The sequence below is a fragment of the Cavia porcellus genome, unplaced genomic scaffold, assembly GCF_034190915.1.
Source record: "Cavia porcellus strain 051 isolate PalLab524CR breed Dunkin Hartley unplaced genomic scaffold, mCavPor4.1 scaffold_16, whole genome shotgun sequence".
Lineage (NCBI taxonomy): Eukaryota > Metazoa > Chordata > Mammalia > Rodentia > Caviidae > Cavia > Cavia porcellus.
In genome coordinates this window covers 35,486,987-35,505,478 of record NW_026947499.1, presented here as the reverse complement: position 1 = coordinate 35,505,478, position 18,492 = coordinate 35,486,987, and the positions used below count along the sequence as shown (strand labels likewise).

At 54.8% G+C, this 18,492-nt stretch overlaps 2 protein-coding genes across 9 annotated transcripts in view; one reads left to right on the top strand and one right to left on the bottom strand.

Annotated features, from left to right (window-relative positions):
• The window catches only part of Coro7 (coronin 7), a 77,192-nt gene that overhangs the window by 38,095 nt on the left and 20,605 nt on the right, over nucleotides 1–18,492 (top strand). The window contains exon 1 of one of the 6 annotated variants that reach the window (XM_063226406.1): nucleotides 9,615–9,718. The exons of the other annotated variants lie outside the window; for them this stretch is intronic. The gene's annotated coding sequence lies outside the window, so the exon portion shown is untranslated. Of the gene's footprint in view, nucleotides 1–9,614; nucleotides 9,719–18,492 lie in introns of those variants that run through there. 6 annotated transcript variants of the gene reach the window in all.
• Nucleotides 3,892–14,398, bottom strand: Vasn (vasorin). Of its 3 annotated transcripts, none has more exons than XM_003477717.5 (2): nucleotides 14,244–14,398; nucleotides 3,892–6,524 (listed from the first exon to the last, which is right to left on the bottom strand). In XM_003477717.5, the coding sequence occupies exon 2, from the start codon at nucleotides 6,497–6,499 to the stop codon at nucleotides 4,475–4,477; it is 2,025 nt and encodes a 674-aa protein (XP_003477765.1). In that variant the 5' UTR covers nucleotides 6,500–6,524; nucleotides 14,244–14,398; the 3' UTR covers nucleotides 3,892–4,474. The 3 variants fall into 3 exon arrangements, with proteins under 3 accessions (XP_003477765.1, XP_063082477.1, XP_063082478.1); XM_063226407.1 differs by having other exon boundaries at nucleotides 3,892–6,547; nucleotides 14,244–14,375; XM_063226408.1 differs by having other exon boundaries at nucleotides 3,892–6,508; nucleotides 14,244–14,370.

The window sequence follows — 18,492 nt, the reverse complement described above, 5'->3', positions numbered from 1 at the left end:
AGCTGTGACCCACACTTCTAACACTGATGAAACACAGGAATATGCTTGATTTTGCTGTGAATGTTTCTGGGGGCCTCAAGACCCATTCAGGTCTGAGGCAATGATGGGAAGGTAGATACCGGTTGGACATGGAGTGATACTGGGACAGATGGGCAGATAAGGGAGGTACGCGTGGGCCTGGACTCCACTGAGGTCTGAAGCTCACTCAGTAACTGCCACTTGGCTGTCCCTGGTTTGTTCCCATATGAAGTTGGAGCCTGTGCAGCATGAGAGGTCCAGGTGTGTCTCATCCTTTCACCGAGCCTCCCGTGTCACTGCTTTGTGCAAAGATGGCCTTGGTCCACAGTGGCTGTAGAGCCAGCCACCAGCAGTCTCCAGGCAAACACTGCAAGGGACCAGTCCATTTGGTACACTCAACTAAGCACATTACGGCTGAGGAAACCGAGGCTCAGGCAAGGTCCGAGACTTGGCCAGGCCATCTGTGGGGAGGAGGCCGGGACTTGGTCCCTGTTCTGATGCCTCAGTCTGTTTCAGCAGTGACTCACAGGTTGCCTGGCTGAGACCTCTCGGGGAGAGGATTGGGAAATACCAGAGCCAGCATGGCTCACCCAGCCCCATCTTTCCTGCATTTCACAACTGAAGAAACTGAGTCATAGAGAGGCAGGGGGCAGCCCAAGATCCAGGAGTAGCAAGGGTAATGTATCTGGGGACAGAGAGGACTGCGGGTCTCCCTCATATCCCCTGAAAGAACCCTCACCTGAGTGCCTGTAAGAGATCCTGCTAATAGGTTCCCTGGCTGAGAGCTCCCCCAAAGGAAGACTGGTTAGGGGCACAGAAACCTCTATCCTAGCCTCTTAAACCCAAGAAGGATGCTAGTGAGGCAGTTTTACACATGAGGAGAGCAAAACTGAGTGACATTTGGGTCCTTTCCTGAAACCACTGAGCATGTAAAAGGCCGGGGTTGTCAGCCTCCTGTGCTCTGGCTTTGTGGGGGTGGTATCAGGAAAGGAGTCAACAGGAGTCCCCCTGCCTTGGAATTAGAGCAGTCAGACCTTGGTTCTTCACATCCATTTTCAGTAACCATCTTATCTCTGGCCCTGCTATGGCATCTCATTCTCCAGACCTTCCCACACCGGTTGGCCTCTTCCCTGCCGCCCCCCAGCAGAGGCATTGTGGGTGAAAAGGGGCTTGGCATCAGCACTCAGCGCCACCACTTCCTGTCTTCTGAGCTCCACCGTCAGCTATGGGCCCCTCTCCCCTGTCCAGCCCCTGCATGGCCCCTGAAATAGTTAATGATGCCCAGACCCCATGGTGCCACTGGCCAGGCTGACCCTGTAATTACAGCAGTTAAGAATAGCCTCGAAGGACCAGGGAGGACTGGAGTTGCTCAAATCACTCCCAGATGGGTGCAGTTCAGTGTCCCGCCCCTCCATCCCGACCAGCCCCTGCCCCTTACCCCAGTAGGTCTGTAGCCTTGGCAAAGGACCTGGGACTCTCCAGCCTCCATGAAAGTAGGCGCCAAGGATGGCTTGCCAGCCTCCAGGCTGTTCTGAGAGGTGGCGGGCCTCTTGCCGTCCCAGGCACTCTGGAAGCCCACTGACACAAGACAGAAAGTGTGCAGGGCGTTAACTGTGGGCACAGCCATGGGGGAGGTTGACATCTGTGTCCACTCAGCTGCCCTCAATTCTTGTTTTACAGATTTTCCATCTTGGTTTGGGCAGAACAGTGTGTGCTCTTAAGAACTGTAGAGGCCAGGACTCTGGCACATTTCCTGTCCCTGGTGCTTCTCCTCATCCATCCCAGGGGCTGTTGTGGTTCCTATCTCTCTCCTCACTGCCATTTGTGGAGTGTCTACAAGGAAGCATGCCACAGGGAGCAGAGTAGGGGCTTGGGAGCCAGGCCATCCTGTCATTCTTACAAGGTTGCCTGGCATTTTCTGTGTGCCAGACCCCAGGCACGGCTCAGGGTAGAAAGGGGGAAATAATGAGAGGGACTGGAGGCACCACTTATGTCTGGTCCTGGAAAGACAGAGATACCTGTCTCAGTTGCTGTGTTAGGGTGTGAACTGAGAGGCGCTTATCCTGTGCCCCACTCCCTCCTGCATGGCAGGTTGCCCTACCTTGGCAAGGTGTTGAGATCTGAGCAAGCTCCTGTCCCACCTTTCTGCAGTGCAGGGGCTTGTTGGCTGTGAACGGAGTGCCTGCACAACACAGGCCTGTGGCAGTCAGAATCCAGTGATGGGATGAGTATATTCCCGTATGTGCCTCTGGTTCCTGGCCTGAAACCAGTGCATTATCCTGGGTAGAGGCTACATCTTGGCTTAGTCCCCATTGGAGGGCAGACACTCTAAAAACCTCCCCAGGGAGGCCCCTTTCTCTGGATTTCCTGCTACCCAACCAGGTTTGCTTTGTAGTGAAAACATTTACTCAGCAGCCATTGCATCTACAGCAGCCACAGGCCCACAAAGGCCCCTTTGACAGGGCTGATGGGGAAGGGGGAGAGGCCTCACCATGGTCACAGTTCTAATAGGACACAGGCCTACAGGAAATCCACCTGGGTTGCTGCCGCCTCCACCACTTCAGGAGGAAGAGGCTCCACCCAGGCCCACTGCCACCACCCACTGCCCGCATGACCTGCTGCCCGCCACCTCCTTCCTTGTGCCAGAGCCCTCAGCAGCCACTAATTGAATCCAGAGCCTCGCGTGGCTGGGGCTGACTCGGTGCTGACATCAACACCCTGAGCCGCAGGGCTTGCACTCTGGGTCTGGCTAGACAGCCTCCTTCCCATCAGGCATAAGGCTGGGGGCCAGGGGATTGACCCATAGGACATGGCCCTGGAGTCTTTGGGAGTTGGTTGAGCTCCAGCTTTTGTTGGGCCTCTTTTTGGGCCAAGGCCGTCTCCCCTCTCACTCCCTGGGAGGTAACAGGAAAAGGTGCTGTGTTACTGTCCCCAAGCTCCCTGCACCCAGTTCAGGTCATACTGTCCTCCACATCCCTGCCGGTTTCACCTGAACCTTCAGCCTTCCTGGAAAACACCCCTACCTCTGGGAGTTCTGGAGCACCTGAGCACATCCCCAGCGCAGGGGTCAAGGGGGGAAACACAGGACTACCAAGTTTGGTACCATCTGCAAGCCAGACTTGGCCTTCAGGTCCTATCCTAAGTCTGCCACTAACAGTTGCTGGCATATCCTTTCTCTCCCCACCAACTGGTGATGGATAGATGCTTCCCTCCAGCCAGGGCCCTTCTTCATAGATAGGGTAGGAAGTGAAGTGAATTTCTTTTTTTTTTTTTTTTGGTCTTTTTCCTTTTTATCGGTACCGGGGTTTGAACTCACAACTGCCTGCTTGCAAGGCAGGCGCTTATGCCGCTGAGCTAAATCCCCAGCCCCCGAAGTGGGATTTCTTAACTGAGTCCTGTGCAGGGGGCAGTGAGACAGCAAAGAGGAGCTGAGGCCAAGCTCATCACCTGGCTGGCCTAAGACCTGCCAGATGGTTCTGGGGTCTCCCAGCTCTAGAACTAGCTATGAGGCCCAGGAATGAGACCGCTTAAGGTAGACCTTTGTCCTCCCGAAGAGGTAGGTGGGGAAGTGACTGTCAGGCCTGCCCAAGGAAGGCATGACCTGTCTTAGAAACCCTCTGTGCTCCTCATCTGCTACACACCTCTCCCAGCCTCACACACAGGCACTGTAGCTCCTGTTAGCAGAAGACTGGGCTAATAGGGTGAAGGTACCCTAAATGGTCCCTTCTCCAAAGTGGGCCTTGGTAGTAGCATTCCAGGCCCAGACCAGGTGCCCAGGAGGGAGAAGTGCCACAGCTGCCCACAGAGAGGGCAGGCCCTCTACACACTCCTGCACCCATTCCATTACCCTAGGCCAACCCCAAGAAACATTCATGGTTTTTATCTTTTATTTTCTTACAAAAAGCCTTCATATCATCATTTGTCTTAAAAAAAAAAAAAAAAAAGTCCTCGACACTGAGTTTGAAGAACATTTTCCCAGCATAAATGGGAAAAGGATCTCATAAATATACTTCAAAAACTAAAACAGAAGCAAATCCACACGTTGCCATGGTACCTTCCTTTCCAGTTTCTCATGTTCCTGTGCTTCTGGGGCAAGGCTGGAGCTACGGGGCTGTTCCTGCCTGCTCCCTCTGGGGGCTTCCTTCACTTGCCCCCAGGTCTTTGGCCTGGAGCCCTGGCCTGTGTTACCAGCACACGGCGGGGCCACCACACTCCAGATTGCACGCCCCAGAATGGGCAGACACTGACCTTCCAGTGCCTCATTCCCTTCGGCTCGTGGCTATTAGAACTTGTCACCCAGGTTGCAGTAGCTCACAGATGAGACTAAGGCCCAGAGAGGGACAGGTTCTGGTTGTGGTTACAGAACCCCACCCTGCATGTGTCTCTGTTTTATGAATGAGAACTTGTGTGACAGCAGGAGGGTAGTGGTCCTTTTGCTACTCCATCACTCCCAGGCTTAGATATAGGGCTTTGTGGGGAGGGACCCCTGGAGGCTGGGCCCAGGGTAGCCCATGAGTGGCACTTCATACTCAGGCCCATCTAGCTGGGCTTCCCTTCCTCCCTCAGTTGTCTTGGGACCTGGCTCCAAGGGGGTCTTCACCCCCTCCAGCTCCAGGGGCCCAGCCCCTGGTCCCACCTGCCCCTTGCCCTGAGCCACAGCTGCTGCCCGCCCCCGCCGCACACAGTAGGCTGCACCCATGGCGGCCAGGGCAGCCAGGAGCACAGCAGCCAGGGCAGGTGCAATAAGGAGAGGCAGATTGCCTTCTTGGGCCTGGGTGACCGGGGCATGATTAGAGAGGACAGCTGGAGGTGTCTGGGCCTCCCCACAGGCCTCCTTGCCCTCAGGCACTCGCCCAATGCCCAAGGGCATAACACAGATGGTATAGGTAGAGTTAGGCTTCAGCTGGGTGACTGTGTACTCTGCAAGCGAGGCTGGCAGCCGCAGGGTCACCAGCCGCTTGTCAGGGCCTGACAGGTTGCGGTAGGTAAGGCGGAGAGTCCTGAGTTGCATGGTATTGCCCTGCAGGTAGCGCTGCAGCCCCACATGCAGGGAAGTGGGACTCACTGGCTCAATGCCGAGGGGCAGAGGCTGCGGGGGACCTGGTGTGTCTGGTGTGGGGCTGGGCCGTGTTCCTTGCCCAACATGGCTCTCACAGTATAGGCCTATGAAGCCCTCAGGGCAAAGGCACTCCAGGTGGTGCCTTGCCCCTAGGTGACAGGTGCCCCCATTGAGGCAGGTAGAAACTGGGCAGTCGTGGGGCCAGGGAGCAGGCCCTATAGTTGGTGGGGGAGTGGATGGTGAACTAGGGGCCTCAGTGGCTGGCTCTGTGGGGCTAAGCCAGATGGGAGCTGAGCTGGAAGGCAAAAGTGTGGGCTCCTCCACCTTGGGCCTTGTAGTAGGTACTGTAGGCGTGGTCGTGGTGGCTGGGCAGCCAAAGTCGGCATAGTCAAGCTCCAGCAGCAATTTGCCAGCATTTTTTGGTGGGAAATGGCAGCGTGTCTCTTCAGGGCTGGCTAGTGTGATATGGCTCTCACGTACCCAGGGGCCAAACCAACTCAAAGGGCACACACAGTTAAAGGGGTTTCGGGCAGCCGTGAGGAGTCGCAGACGGGGGAAGAGGCCTGAGAGGTCACTGGGCAGGGCCTGCAGGCTCAGGTTGCTTAGGTCCAGCTCCTGCAGAGCAGCTAAGCCAGCCAGGTCTTCAGGCCGCAGCTGGGCAATGCGAGTGTTGCCAGCCAGCCGCAGACGCGTCAGGCTCCGAAGGTCTCGAATCACAGCAGGTATGCGCTCCAGCTGGTTGTCGGACACATCCAGATCGTGGAGGTTATGTAGCCTGGCAAAGAGCCCCTCATCCAGCTGCCTTAGCCCCAGGCCAGCCAGTCTCAGGGCCTCCATGTTAGTGGTGTCTAGGATGCCAGGGTCCAGAGCTGGGAGGCTGTTGTGGCTGAGGTCAAGCAGCAGGAGGCGGGGCAGACGCAGCGGGGGCAGCACCCGCAGCTCATTATCCTGCAGCTTGAGTTCCAGGAGGCGGTCAAGGGCATCAAAGGCACCTGGCTGGATGTGGTGGATGCGGTTCTTTCCCAGGTAGAGGCGCTCAAGGCGCTGCAGGCCACGGAAGGTCTCATTGGTGATCTCACGTAGCTTGTTAGCAGTCAAGTCCAGGTTGCTGAGATTGGCAAGAGGCTGGAAGATGCCACCGGGCAGACTGGTGATCTGATTCTGTGACAAATCCAGGAGCTGCAGGCCTGGCAGGCTGGCCAAACTGCCCACATCCAGTGTGGTGATGCCATTGTCAAAGACATACAGGCCTGTGGTATCAGATGGCACATCTCGGGGTAGTGTGGTCCCCTGGCGGGCAGTGCAGAAGACTGTCTGTGGTTGGTTGCACTGGCAGCCAGATGGGCAGCCCTGTACTCTGGACTCCAGAAACAGCAGCAGGAATGGCAGTAGAAGTGGCAGCAGAGGCCTCCTGGAGCACATCTTCTGTCCCTGGGAGCAGCGAAGCCTGAGTCAGGGTTCAAAGGATAGCTATGATCAGGAAAGGCCAGAAGGGAATTCTTTAGCCTTTGCCCCCAAATGCAGACCCCAGCAGTAATGAGTCAAGGCCCTAACCCTGGTACCCCCAGCCCAATTCCTAACCCAACCCTGTCATGCTTTTACCACATGACCTTAGGATGTTGGCTGTCATCAGTACCCAGTGGCTGATGCATACAGAGCCTAGCAAAGAACTGACAACCACTGAGCACTCAGTGACCATGACTGCTTTCTCCTCCTGAACCCCAGGGCCTCCTGCCTCTGCCTAGCCAACTCCGCTGGCTGCCTGTGGTGGACAGGAAAGAAGGAAGAATTGTGGGTCCTGAAGCAGCAGCCCCTCCTTGTAGTGTCTGGGAGAGATGGATGGGCAGGAGGCCCAGCGCGTAAGCAGAGAAGCTGGCTGCCCCTGGCCCTGGCCCCCGCACCACACTCTGTATCCCTCCCTCCTTGCAGTGAGGAGAGACCGCAGTGGGAAGACTTCACATGGAAACTATGGGATCGGTGTTTTTCCACTTGTGCAGTCAGACCTGCCCAGGACAGGGGCTGCAGGCTGCCAGGATGTGGCCAGAAGGATGGTTTTTAGAGGAGGGTTGGAGGCTGGCTGCAACCCTTGGCAGGTGTCCTCTTGTCTTGGGGTGGGGCAGAGTAGAGTGGCCCCACCTCCTGAGCATGAAGAATTAGAGATGAGGGGCCCCTGGAGGCTATGCCAAGCTAGAGGGGTGACACAGGCTTAATCTCTCCTCAAAGTTCTCGGGGCCTCCTCTGGGATGGGCACTGAGAGAAGAACAGCGGCTGTTCCCTACCAGACAGTGGCCAGTGGTTTCCATGGGCTAGAATCCCCTCAGCATACAGTTTCCCAAATACCTATTGCAAGGAGAAGCTACTCTTCCCACTGCTGGGTAACAGGAAAAGGGGTGCTTGGAGATGCCAGGAAGTCTTGAGCTGTAGCCTTGGGCCCGCCCCTAAAAAGGGGCCATACTCTAGATGCAGGTGCCCACATTTCAACAACCTGTCAGGACTGGGAGGGCTCACTGGAACTGCCCAATATAAGATGGGTCCAGCTTCTTCCACACCGTATTTAGGTTCCTAGGAGAGCTGGGGGCTGTATCTAGGCATAACTCACCTTTTGAGATCCCACAAGTCCCTAAGCAGCCTGTCCCCCAAGTAGTAGTCCTGCCCAGTGGACTGTATCCCTCCCCCTCCAGGTGCCTGCTACTCACACAAGGGCCTTTTGTGCTAGAATCAGGCCCTTCCCTTCCCCCATGTGGCCAAGAAAGGTAACCGGACCCCTACCTAGCCTGCTTCTCTGCCCCATCACATTGGGATGGAGGGAAGGGGCCCATCCATGGGCTTCCCTTTCCCCAGGTGCATGGGACCATGGAATTCACTGGCTAGCTCTAGGTGAAGGAAGAGGCCCTGTCTACCTACAATGTCCCTGCCAGAGAAGTCATCCCCTTCCAGGAATCTCCAGCCTAAAGCCCCTCACTCATTAACAATGATGGACATCCTTCAGAGGCCATTTGGAGAAGCCTTCCGGACCCATCAAGTTCCCTCCATAGCAAACTCTTTAGGAGCATGCACATGCTGGCATTGCCCTGTCTGCCTCTGCTCCATGGTCTCCAGTGCCCTGGTAGTATAGCTCTGCTGAGTGAACTGCCTGGGCAGAGCCTTTCCCTAGGCCTTAGGCGAAGCAGGTACCCAAAGGAGGCCTCAGGTGTCCCAGGGCCTCTTGGCATCTGTATCATGGGAGCTGTGTATCTGATGACCTAAGGACAGTGTGTTGCACTCCAGGCTCCCCTTCACTCCACCCTCACTGACTCAGAAGGTGATGTGGGCTTCAGGTGACTCACACCCACCCCATGTTTATGTGGGTAGTGAGGTCCCTCATCTTCTATCAGGTCCTTCCCTTCCCCCATGTGGGCAAGAAAGGTAACCGGACCCCTACCTAGGTTGCCTCTCTGCCCCATCACATTGGGATGGAGGGAAGGGGCCCATCCATGGGTTTCCCTTTCCCCAGGTGCATGGGACCATGGAATTCACTGGCTAGCTCTAGGTGAAGGAAGAGGCCCTGTTTACCTACAATGTCCTTGCCAGAGACATTGTGAGATGTCTGGATGTCACCTGCCAGAGACAGAGGTGAGAGTTATGACTAGATCAGCCCTCCCAGTAGGCCAGGCAGAACCTGGGCAGAAGGAGATCCTACGTGTGGCCAATCTGACCACATTGCTTTCAGCTCCTTGAGGGTCTCATATAAGGTCATGGTTAAGAGTTCTTAACTCTGGGCAGGCAGCCCTGTGCTTAAAGGTGTACAAGTAGTGAGGTCACAAATGGCAGTTTGACACTCAGCATTTTAGTTTCCCCTTTGTCCTGGACCACTGTTGGCTGTGGAGGGAGGATGCATGCAGAGTAGCCAGGCTGGTCCCTAAGGGATTGGAGTACATGCTGGGGAAGAGCTCTGAGGAGGACAGCTGGGTTCTGGGCATCCTAATGTGTTGGGCTTTAAATCACCATTAAAGAGGCAGGAAGGGAGCGACACTGTGGGTCTGTTGCTCATAGTATGGCCACCTGGTTAGTAACAAGGTATGGAATATATATTAGGTTGGTAGGGAAAGGGGCTGAGTTAGGATAGGAGGGACCAGGTCCTTGGCCAAGGAGGCTGACTGGCAGTAGCTAACTTGCTTGCTTCTATTCCTCACGATGCAAAGGTGAGCTCCTTTGCCTGATCTCTGCCTCAGCCTGACCCACCAAGGAGAGACAGGCATCACTGGTGCTAGGACTGCTAAGAAAAACTACGCAGTTTGCAAGCTGCAGTCTAGTGGCTAGGGGGGCTCCACCATGGGTTTTCTGGCATCCAGAGTAGATTGAGCAGCCCCAGTGAGGAACCCGAGAGGACAAAGCACTACCCTAGAAAGGATGTAGCAGGATGTAGAGCACTGAGTTCAGGTCCAAGTTCAAGCCTTTCAGGACTATGGTCCATTACTCACAGAGCTGGCATAAGTAGCTCGCCACACTCCCCCCCCCCCATTGTTTTTTATTGTTTTTTGTTTTTAAACAGGTAGTTCTTTTAACAAGTTCTGGCATCTGGATCTGGGTGCCTGCCTAACCTGTGTGCAAGTGGGAGTGGAGTGGAGTTGTCTCATGGTGACCACTGTGCTACACTATCCAGTGAGTGGAGTAGTTCTGAAAACAGAACCTGTTCTTTGATATCTGATCCACTGAGCTAGAGCAGAGACTTTTACCTTTGTAAAGGGTATGGGGAGTATCCTGGAGCAGCCCTGGGCTTTAAGGGGACAGAAGTAAAAGGGCAACACTTCTGTCCACAGTGCTGTATGCAGTAAGGTAGGTTCTGCAGTGCCCAGTGGCTATACATTTGACTCCCAGGGTTCTTAGTCACTGCAGGACATCCTGGCAAGAACCCACCTCAGCACCTGCTATGCAGGGGATTCAGTGTATACTTAGAGTACTTGCCAAGTGGTTGGTAAACATTAGCTACTGAGGGTGGTACCCATAAACCTGGAGCCCTATCTGCCTCATGGGTTTGGAGGCCACCAAGGAGAGGAGCTGTATACTACCTTCATACCAGTGGAAGCCTGGGTTCAGGGGCAAGGCTGCCCTCCACTCTAAGGCTGGTGGGGAAGTCTGGTGAGGTGTCCTGAGTTCTGGAAAGGGGTGTGGGGGGGTGAGCTGTCCTTTGGCCATCTCTCTTCAGCATATGACCTCTGGGAGGGGCTCTATGAGTAAGAAAAACTAAGGGCATTCGTCATCACACCTCTCAGGGGACCCAGAGTGTCCCTCCATCTCTGAATTTGCAATACACTTGTGGGCACCCACTTGTGGATCAGGTAAGTAGGTGAGAAAGAACCTAGGTAGCTGGGTGACCACATCAGTCCTGGGACTGGTACATCTCATGCTCCTGGGGAAGGCCATGTGCCCAGCTGTTTGAAAGATAGCTTGGACAGACAGATACATAGACAGAGAGCCTACACACCTTTTCCTGTGCCACAGACTTAGGAGTAGATAATGGGGGCTGAGTGCTGTGGGTCTAACGCTGTGGCTCGGGGTGCTGGCCTGCCTAGGATCTCCACTGCCGGCCAGGGCTGGCAGCAGCCCAGCCCCAGGAGTCTGCCAACCCCCCAGGCAGGCGGGACTGTGCCGGCGGCCAGAATAGCTGGCTCCAGTTTCACTGACGTGTCCAAGGAGGCTCAGAGCCTGGGTTGGGTCCACCCTATCTCCCCTTCCCTGGAACATAGCAGCCCCTGCTCAGCAGGGCAGAGAGGTGGGGGGGGGGGCTCTTTGTTGTAGGTTGCCACACAAAAGGAAGAGAGATAAGTCCTCAGGTTCTTCAGAGTCTTTTCCTTCTGCCTGATTTGTGACCTCACCTCAACTTCCATCTCCATCTGTAACCCCAAGGTCTTTTCCACCTAAGTGCAGGTCAGGATCACCCAGGAAGCTTTTAAAAAATCATGATGACCTGGGCCCCACCCAATAAAAAGACCAATTAAGAACTTGGGGTGAGATCCAGGCAGAGCTCTATTTTGGAAAAGCTTCCCATGTGAGTTTTCTGCAGCCAGAAGATTGCAAAGGGGATAACCAGAGCATTTAGCTCATCTACCTATCCAGGAAGGGAGTTGTAGATCTCAGAGTAGCTTTGGAGCTGCCGGCAGCTGGGCACTTCTAACCTCCACCAAAGGAGGTTGGCATGGCCCCAGGTGGGTGTCTTCAGTAACACTGTGGGTGACTTGGCAGCCACCAGACCTGCCAGTCCAGGGCTAAGGCTAGTCCCTGGCTCAAGTGAGCCCTCAGGGTGGCAGGATATGCCTTCTCAGTCAGGAGAGGTTCTACCTGTTGGGCAGGAACACCAGTGGCCCTAGGAGATATATGGTAGCTTTGGCCCATCTAGAAATGGGCTAGTCTAAATGCCATTGTTGGCACGTGGCAGGTGTGATGCTACTGGGACTGGGCCCAGACACCAACCAGGCCTCTTCCCCACCCTGTCCCTACCCAGGGTCAAGCATCCATAGAGTAAGCCTTTAACCCTGCAATTAACCCTGATCTTGCCAGAAGAACACCTTAGTCATCAAGGTAGGTCACCATCCTCAATTCATCTGAACCAAGGATCTGGGAACATAGTGGCCCCAAAGGGGTCTTGCCCTTTTCTCTCTCCCACCCATCAAGCACCAGTCCCACTAGTAACCAGAGTTTTGGCCAACCTGTGGCACAAGGAGCCCTTCTTGGGGCCTGAAGTTTAGTTAATGGGAAGGTAGGCCCTGGTCACTGAGCTACTCTACCTCCTCTGTTATCATAGCTACCCAGTGGCTTGGGGCTCAGGGCCCACAAGGGCCCCTGCTGTAACCAGGCCCCTTTTCAATGCAGGCTGAAGTTCCCTCCTCTCTCCTTAATGAAATCTCTCAGGCAGCCTCCAAGGAATGTCAGAGACTTACTGCATTCCCCCGGATAAGCCTGGTGCGGGGCCATCTCCAACCCTGACAAGAACTGGCCCTTTGCCTCCCACCCCCTCAAACCAAGGTGGCCAGGGAGCCTCCAGCCTCCTCACACCCTGGGAGGCTGGAATGAGGAAAAGCGGGGGAGGCCTGTGGGCCTGACTGCGTGAAGGGTTGAAGAAGGCAACCCGGCTGACTTTGGAATGCAGAAGCCGATAAAAGCAAGGAGGCTGAGCTTGTGGCTCTCCCCAAGTGCACGGATTTTCCTGAAGCACCCCTGCATGACTGAAACACAGCCTGCAGCAGTCACGTGCAGAGATACACACCCACGACAGACACACACACACACAAGCTGCACGCCCACGCACACACCCTCCCCCTTCCCGGAGAACTCATGCAAATTCCATAGCAGTGAGGGGAGCTGGTTTTCTTGGCAACACTGAGCCTTGGGCTCCCCAGCCCAGGGAGGGACTCTGAGAGGAACCAATGGCTAAGGGTGCCTTTGTGGGCAGCCTTCTCTCTGGTCACTGAGGGGGACTGACTAGCTGAGCTACTGAGGTAGAAGCCCCCACCTGGGCCCAGCTGGGATCCGACTTGGGTTCCTAGGGCCTGTGTAGGCCAAGGGTAGGGACCACCTATCACACTAAGAATAAATTCTCCTTACCTGCATCCTGTCCCAACTCTACCAGGGCTGTGTATGTGTGAATGGGGGTGGGGGGTGAGGAGGTGTATCAGTAATGGAAGCTAGAACTGTGGGCCATCTCTGCCCTGTCTGCCAGAGATACTGTGTCTGGGCAGTGTCTAAGGGGCTCCTTGTGCTGAATTCCTTCCACTCACTTCCAGGGTCTGGAGAGAATTGTGTCATCTGGACACCAGTACCTCACCCCACCCCACCCCCTGAGACCCCCTGACCCTGAACTGAGACCACCAGGTCTCAGGTAGTTGTTCCAATATGCCAACCAGTCTGCCTCACTCCAAGAGACTGAGGGTGGGGTAGGGTGGAGACAGCCGGTGCCCAGGTGCCCAGGCTGGCATATAGGCCTGGTCCTTCCTTGCTCCCTGGCCTAGGAGAAGCTAGATAATGGTCTGGAGGGAATCCAGCTGGGCTGCTCATTACCAGAGCCCTCTTCCTGCCTCTGACACTCTGTTTACAGAAGCTCTGGGGGCTGATTCCCCTGGGAGAAGTCAGTAAACTCAGGGGACTGCTCTCCCATTCCCTCCCCCACACCCCCAGCCGTCTGCCTTTGCTCTGCTGGGCTGTGCCAACAGCTGGACCCATGCTAAACTTTACTGTCCACTGAGCCGGCTCTAATGGAGTTCGCTTGGAGGGCACTAGTTCAGCCTCCCCTTGTCCCCAACACCCAAAGTCCAGGCTAGCAGAAAGGGATTTTGGAGATTTGGGCCAGTCCCTACTCCTTGAGGCACTTGGCCTGAGCAAAGGGGCTCTTGGTCTTGGTGCTTCTCCAAATCCTCACTTGGTGCATAAGGCAATCAGGGGACATCTAGACTCTTGGGTCCTCTTTTACCTTGCAGACTCTACCTCTGGACCTGGGGAAAGGAGGTCAGGAACTCTGGTGTGGTAATTGTTAAAACAGGAGTGAGGCAGAATAGTTGGCACCAATCAGCTGTCTTGCCAGTGACCACAAGGGACCTCAGCAGGCTGCCAACCAGGGACAAAAAGCACTAGGCTGGCTCTGGGCCATTGGGTTTGAAGCCCAAGCAAAGCCCCTGCCGTGGCAGAAGCAAGGTACACCTGGAGCATTAATGGGCCTAGCAGGCCAAAGTCTACCCCCCAAATCCTTCCCTAGAGCTGTATGTCTGTAAGCCCCCGGCTCGCCCATGAGTGACAAAGCCTAGAAGACCCCAGGCGGCTGGTTTGCACAGGGGCCCAGGACTATCTGACCCTAGGAGGGAAAAGTAACTAAAGACTATTGCTGGGCCAGCCTCTGAAAAGGGTTTGATTCATAAAACTGGTCATGCCAGAGGGCCCAGCCGTGGGAGGAGGAAGCGAGGGAGGGGGGTGTTTATTTTGTCTGCTCGCAACCTCCTCGACCAGTGAGCCATGTACGCACATGAATGCTGGCCAGCCATGAAGCTGGAGACACCCTAGGACGCAGAGAAGGGTTACAGAGGACCCGTTCACCTGGGTGGACCCAGGTGAGCATGCGAGTGTGCGTGCGCAGGACGACTCTACGCACCGTCCTTTATGCCCCCATTCACAGACCCCTCCCACCGCCCCTGATACTCACCAGGAGCCCGTGGCAATGGCTGAGGGGGCCGGGCGGGGAAGGCCCCGGCTTTAGTCCTTTTCAGCCCGCTGGGCCAGAAAGCGTCCTAGTCTCCCGCCTCGGCTCTGGCTCTAGAGTCTGCTCAAGGATGGGCGGGTCGCGCCTTAAGAGTCGAGGGGCGGGGCTGCTGCCCATTGGCCAGGGCGGGGCCATCGGGGACCCGCCCCCTCCACTGACGGGGGTCATTGGGCAGAGCTGCCCTACTCCTCACCCCGCCGCCGCCCGACTTCAGCAGGAGTCAAATTGTGTCTGGCCCTAGTTTACTGTGTAACACTGAGCAGGTTCCTGCAGTTCACATAAAAAGCAAGCAAATATTGAGTGACACCAAGAGTCACAGCCTGATTCATGTAAGACAGCAGCCGGGTGACAGAAATACTAGAAGTTGAGTCCGGGACCTGTGGAAACATGGAAAAGCCGGGCTGGAGCAGTGGGGGCCCTTGCGGGTGAGGGGTGGGGCTCAGTCCCCATGACCAGATCAGCAGGCCAGAGGAAGGGATTTTTAAGAGACTCCCAAATCCAGATTTTTAGGTGGAATTTCTCAGTATGTTATTGTTGGTAGTTAATCCCAATTCCAAAAACTTTTGAGCAGGCCACACAAAGCCCTCGAAAGAGCCTCCTAAACCGGGTGTGGTAGCGCATGCATGTAATCCCAGCACATGGGAGATTGAAGCAGGAGGTTAACAGCAGACGGAATCAAGGCCAACCTGGGCTATATAGCAAGACCTTGTCTCAAAAAACCAAAAGGGAAAAAAAAGAAAAAACCTAAGTACAACTAACTGAGTTTGAGGTTCTGGTGGCCACAGCAGCATTAGGGGAGTAATATCCCTGGACCCCTTACATGTTGCGAAGGACTGAGACACAGGAAGGAAAGGCCCCCTTGTTACTTGACAGCTTCAGGTGCTGAACCTTACAACAGTGGGTGGTGCCTGAGCTTTAGTTGACAGTGGTCCTTGATTGGGCAGGAAGTGTCCAGGGACTGTCTGGTCCAGAAAATTCCCCTGTCTCGGAGGATTCCAGGAAAATGTTCTGCCCTCCTCCCTCTCTATATTTGTGGCCAGAGTCATGCCTAAGAGCATCTAGGGACCTGGCTCGGATCTCAACTTCTGGAGAGCCCCTGGACTCCCGCATCTCCTGCTCAGTTACAACCAAGGCCTTTGGCTGGACTAGTGCGAGTCTTTGGGGTTCTGAAGACTCTTTCCAAAAGTAGGGCCACACCAGCTGGGAACTTGGTAGTCTCTGGAGGATTCTCCCTCCAGGAGACAACATGACCTGTGTCCAGTTGTCAGGGGCCAAGCAGAATCTGGCTGCAACAGTCACCTAGATGTCCTCTTTCAGCTCCTTGGCCTCTGCTGGGTCCATTCCCCAGGACAGGCAGGACGCTGTGTCCTGCACTTTCTTGGGTCATGGATGTAGGGCATGTGTGGCTATAAACCTCTCTGTTCCTGAACAGAGCTGGCCTATGTTTTGTTTGGCTACTGTGACAGTTTAAAAACTTTGAAGCTTTGGCTAGTACTGAAAAATCAGGTGGTTTTGCATTAAAATGGGGCTTCCCAGCTTCCTTTGAACAGGAAGTCTCTGCTGCTGCTGAATGGCAGCTGACCTCTCTGGCCAAAGCTTGGGCTCATGGGTCATCCCTTTCTTTATACCTCCCTGTTTTTTCATGCCTGGCTCTTCACTTACTGAAGTCTCCCAATTGGCTCGAAAGAATTTGGGTTGTCAGTTCCTGTTGTGTGGCCTCTGGTCAGACTGTTTCTATGCTTTTTCTCTTCCATTGTGTGACTTCTCTAGGCCCTTGGGAACATCCCAATGCCTGAAGGAAAAGGTTATTGAGTCTAAAAGACTCTAGCCTGATTTTCCCCAAGAAACAGGACTTCCTTGTAGCCTTGAAGCCCTTCGCTTCTGTGGCCAGTTCTCACTGATAGAGAAAGACCCCTTGCCCTGCCCTGCCTAAAGTGTCCACCCTTGCCTTATCTCATGCCCTGGGCTTACATCCCCATTCATTCAGAGGCAGCTTCCAAGAAACCTCTAGAGTTTACCTAGTCTTTCCTTGCTATTTTCAAGGTGCTACCCTACTCAGAAGCCCTGTGAGGAGAGGGAACCAGCATGTATGGGTAGGCCTGGCCCGAAGGTCTGGTTTGGACCAGGGGCAATGTCAGGCTATCTGGAAGGGACCTGAAGCAGGAAAGATGAATGGAGGGGGAACTGAAGGAGGAGGCTGAGAGCTTTGCATCCCAGTCCTTCCACCTGTGGTCTCACAGGAGCATTAGGAGAGCTGGTAGCAATATCAGAGACCCAAGACCCCTCTCTCAACCCAGTTGGTGTCATCATTCTGGGATCTGGTCTGAAGGTTAGAGCATATCTTGACTCTTGACTTTCTATGACTTGGGGCCCAGGACAGGGTCAAAGTCCTTCGGGGTAACACCTAGGGGCTGTGCAGTGGGAGAGGCAGTGATGGCGCTATGTCTGATCCTCTGCTAAGAAATCTAGATCCAGGTCAGTCTCTTTATAAGGCCTAAGGTTAGAACTGACTAACCTTTGGTGTTGAGTGCCATGACCCTATTTTCCAGCCTGTACTGTGGACAGCAAGATGCTCCTACCTGACAGAGCTGTCCAGGTGGCTCTGCCTGAGGCAGGGAGGACTGGACTGGCCTGTTGGAGGAGCCAGCCCTGCCTACTATGACTTCCTGCCCCCATGTCCTGAGTCAGTGGGCAGGAGCCAACAGGGTGGGGATGAGGAAGACCAGCCCAGGGCTTTTCAGGAGGTTGGTTTAGAGCACAGCTGAGCCATCACTGCCCCAGTGGAGCCCCAGGCCTCTTCCTCTATCTCACTTAGGCAGCAGAGATACCATAGGGGCTCCTGCTGAGCCCACTTATTCTCAGCCTCTGCCTCGAAGTCATTTGTCACCTCTTATTCCCACTTCTCCCAGCCTGTTCTTATACCAGCTTCAATTAAAACATGCTACCAGCTTTTTGATGGCCATCACTCATTAGAGGCGTAACTCCCCTCCTGCCCTACCGGGCCTGTGCCATCTTGCTTTGCCCACCGTAGCCTGAACCTTAACTCCTTAACCTCACCCAGGCCCCCAGGTTTCCATCCCTCAAAAGGCCTCATACCCACCTGTCTCCGGACCTTTCACATCCTGCTTTTGCTGCCTGGACTACCCTGTGATCTGTTTGGTTTTTGCCTCACATTGGAATCAGAGAAATACCTTCTCCCAGGCACTCATCCAAGGCCAAATTGTCCTGCTGCCTGCTGCAGGTCTTTAGACCTTTCCTTCATGTGTTGAGCTGTGGAGTTGTGTCTATATCTGCCTGTACCACCAGGCTATGAGCTTCTTGAGGATAGAGGTAGGGTCTCTTATACTCATCTGTGGTCTCAGGTATAGGCTGGGCTGAGGGCTGGGGACAGATCAGGTCATTAAAGGAATAACTGATCATAAATGAATGAGTAAAGCCTAGAGGGAGCTACTAAAGGGGACCTGATGCTGACCCTTTTAGTGCAAGTGCCAGCACAGGCACGCCCAGGCCACCTACCTCTGTTCCCACTCACCACCTCTGCCACAGCTGGAGGCGGTCAGTCCAGGTTGAAAAGGGCAGCACTGAGCCCAGCTCACCCTGCCAGCTAAACATAATTAGGGGCCTGTTACCAGCTCTGGGGATTCCAGGAAATTGTAGAAGCACCCAGGGCCCCACCCAGCCTCCTAGCCTGCTCTTCAGCTCCTGGCAGAGTAGGAGAGGTGGGCAAGGAAACTGGTGTTCAGGAGATGAGGATGGGTCCCTTGTTGCCCGAGTGAGGAAAAGAGACAGCTGCCACAGCTGAGTGACTTGTGACCACACAGGGATGGAGAACTGTTTGATGGTGTCAGGCTGGAGGTCTAAGTTCAAGGGTCCCTGGCAACAAAAAATGAAGACCAGAAGCTGGAATCAGAAAGCACCCTTATAAATTCTCCTGGATGCCCCTCTCAAATGCTATGGGCTTGGAAGGCAGGATGTATAGACCCAGGGAGCTGGAAATGGGCTCCTATAGGGAGGGAAGTGGTAGTGGCAGACAGCTGATGGAGGCAGGGCCTGGCACAGCATTATAAGGGCTGTGAGAAGTTCTAGCCTGCTCTCTGAAGTCCCAGCCACCATGTCCTCCTGACATGACCCTCACCTCAGAAGCAGAGAGGGCAGGAACATACTGCCCACATAGCCTGAACTGCAGACCTGA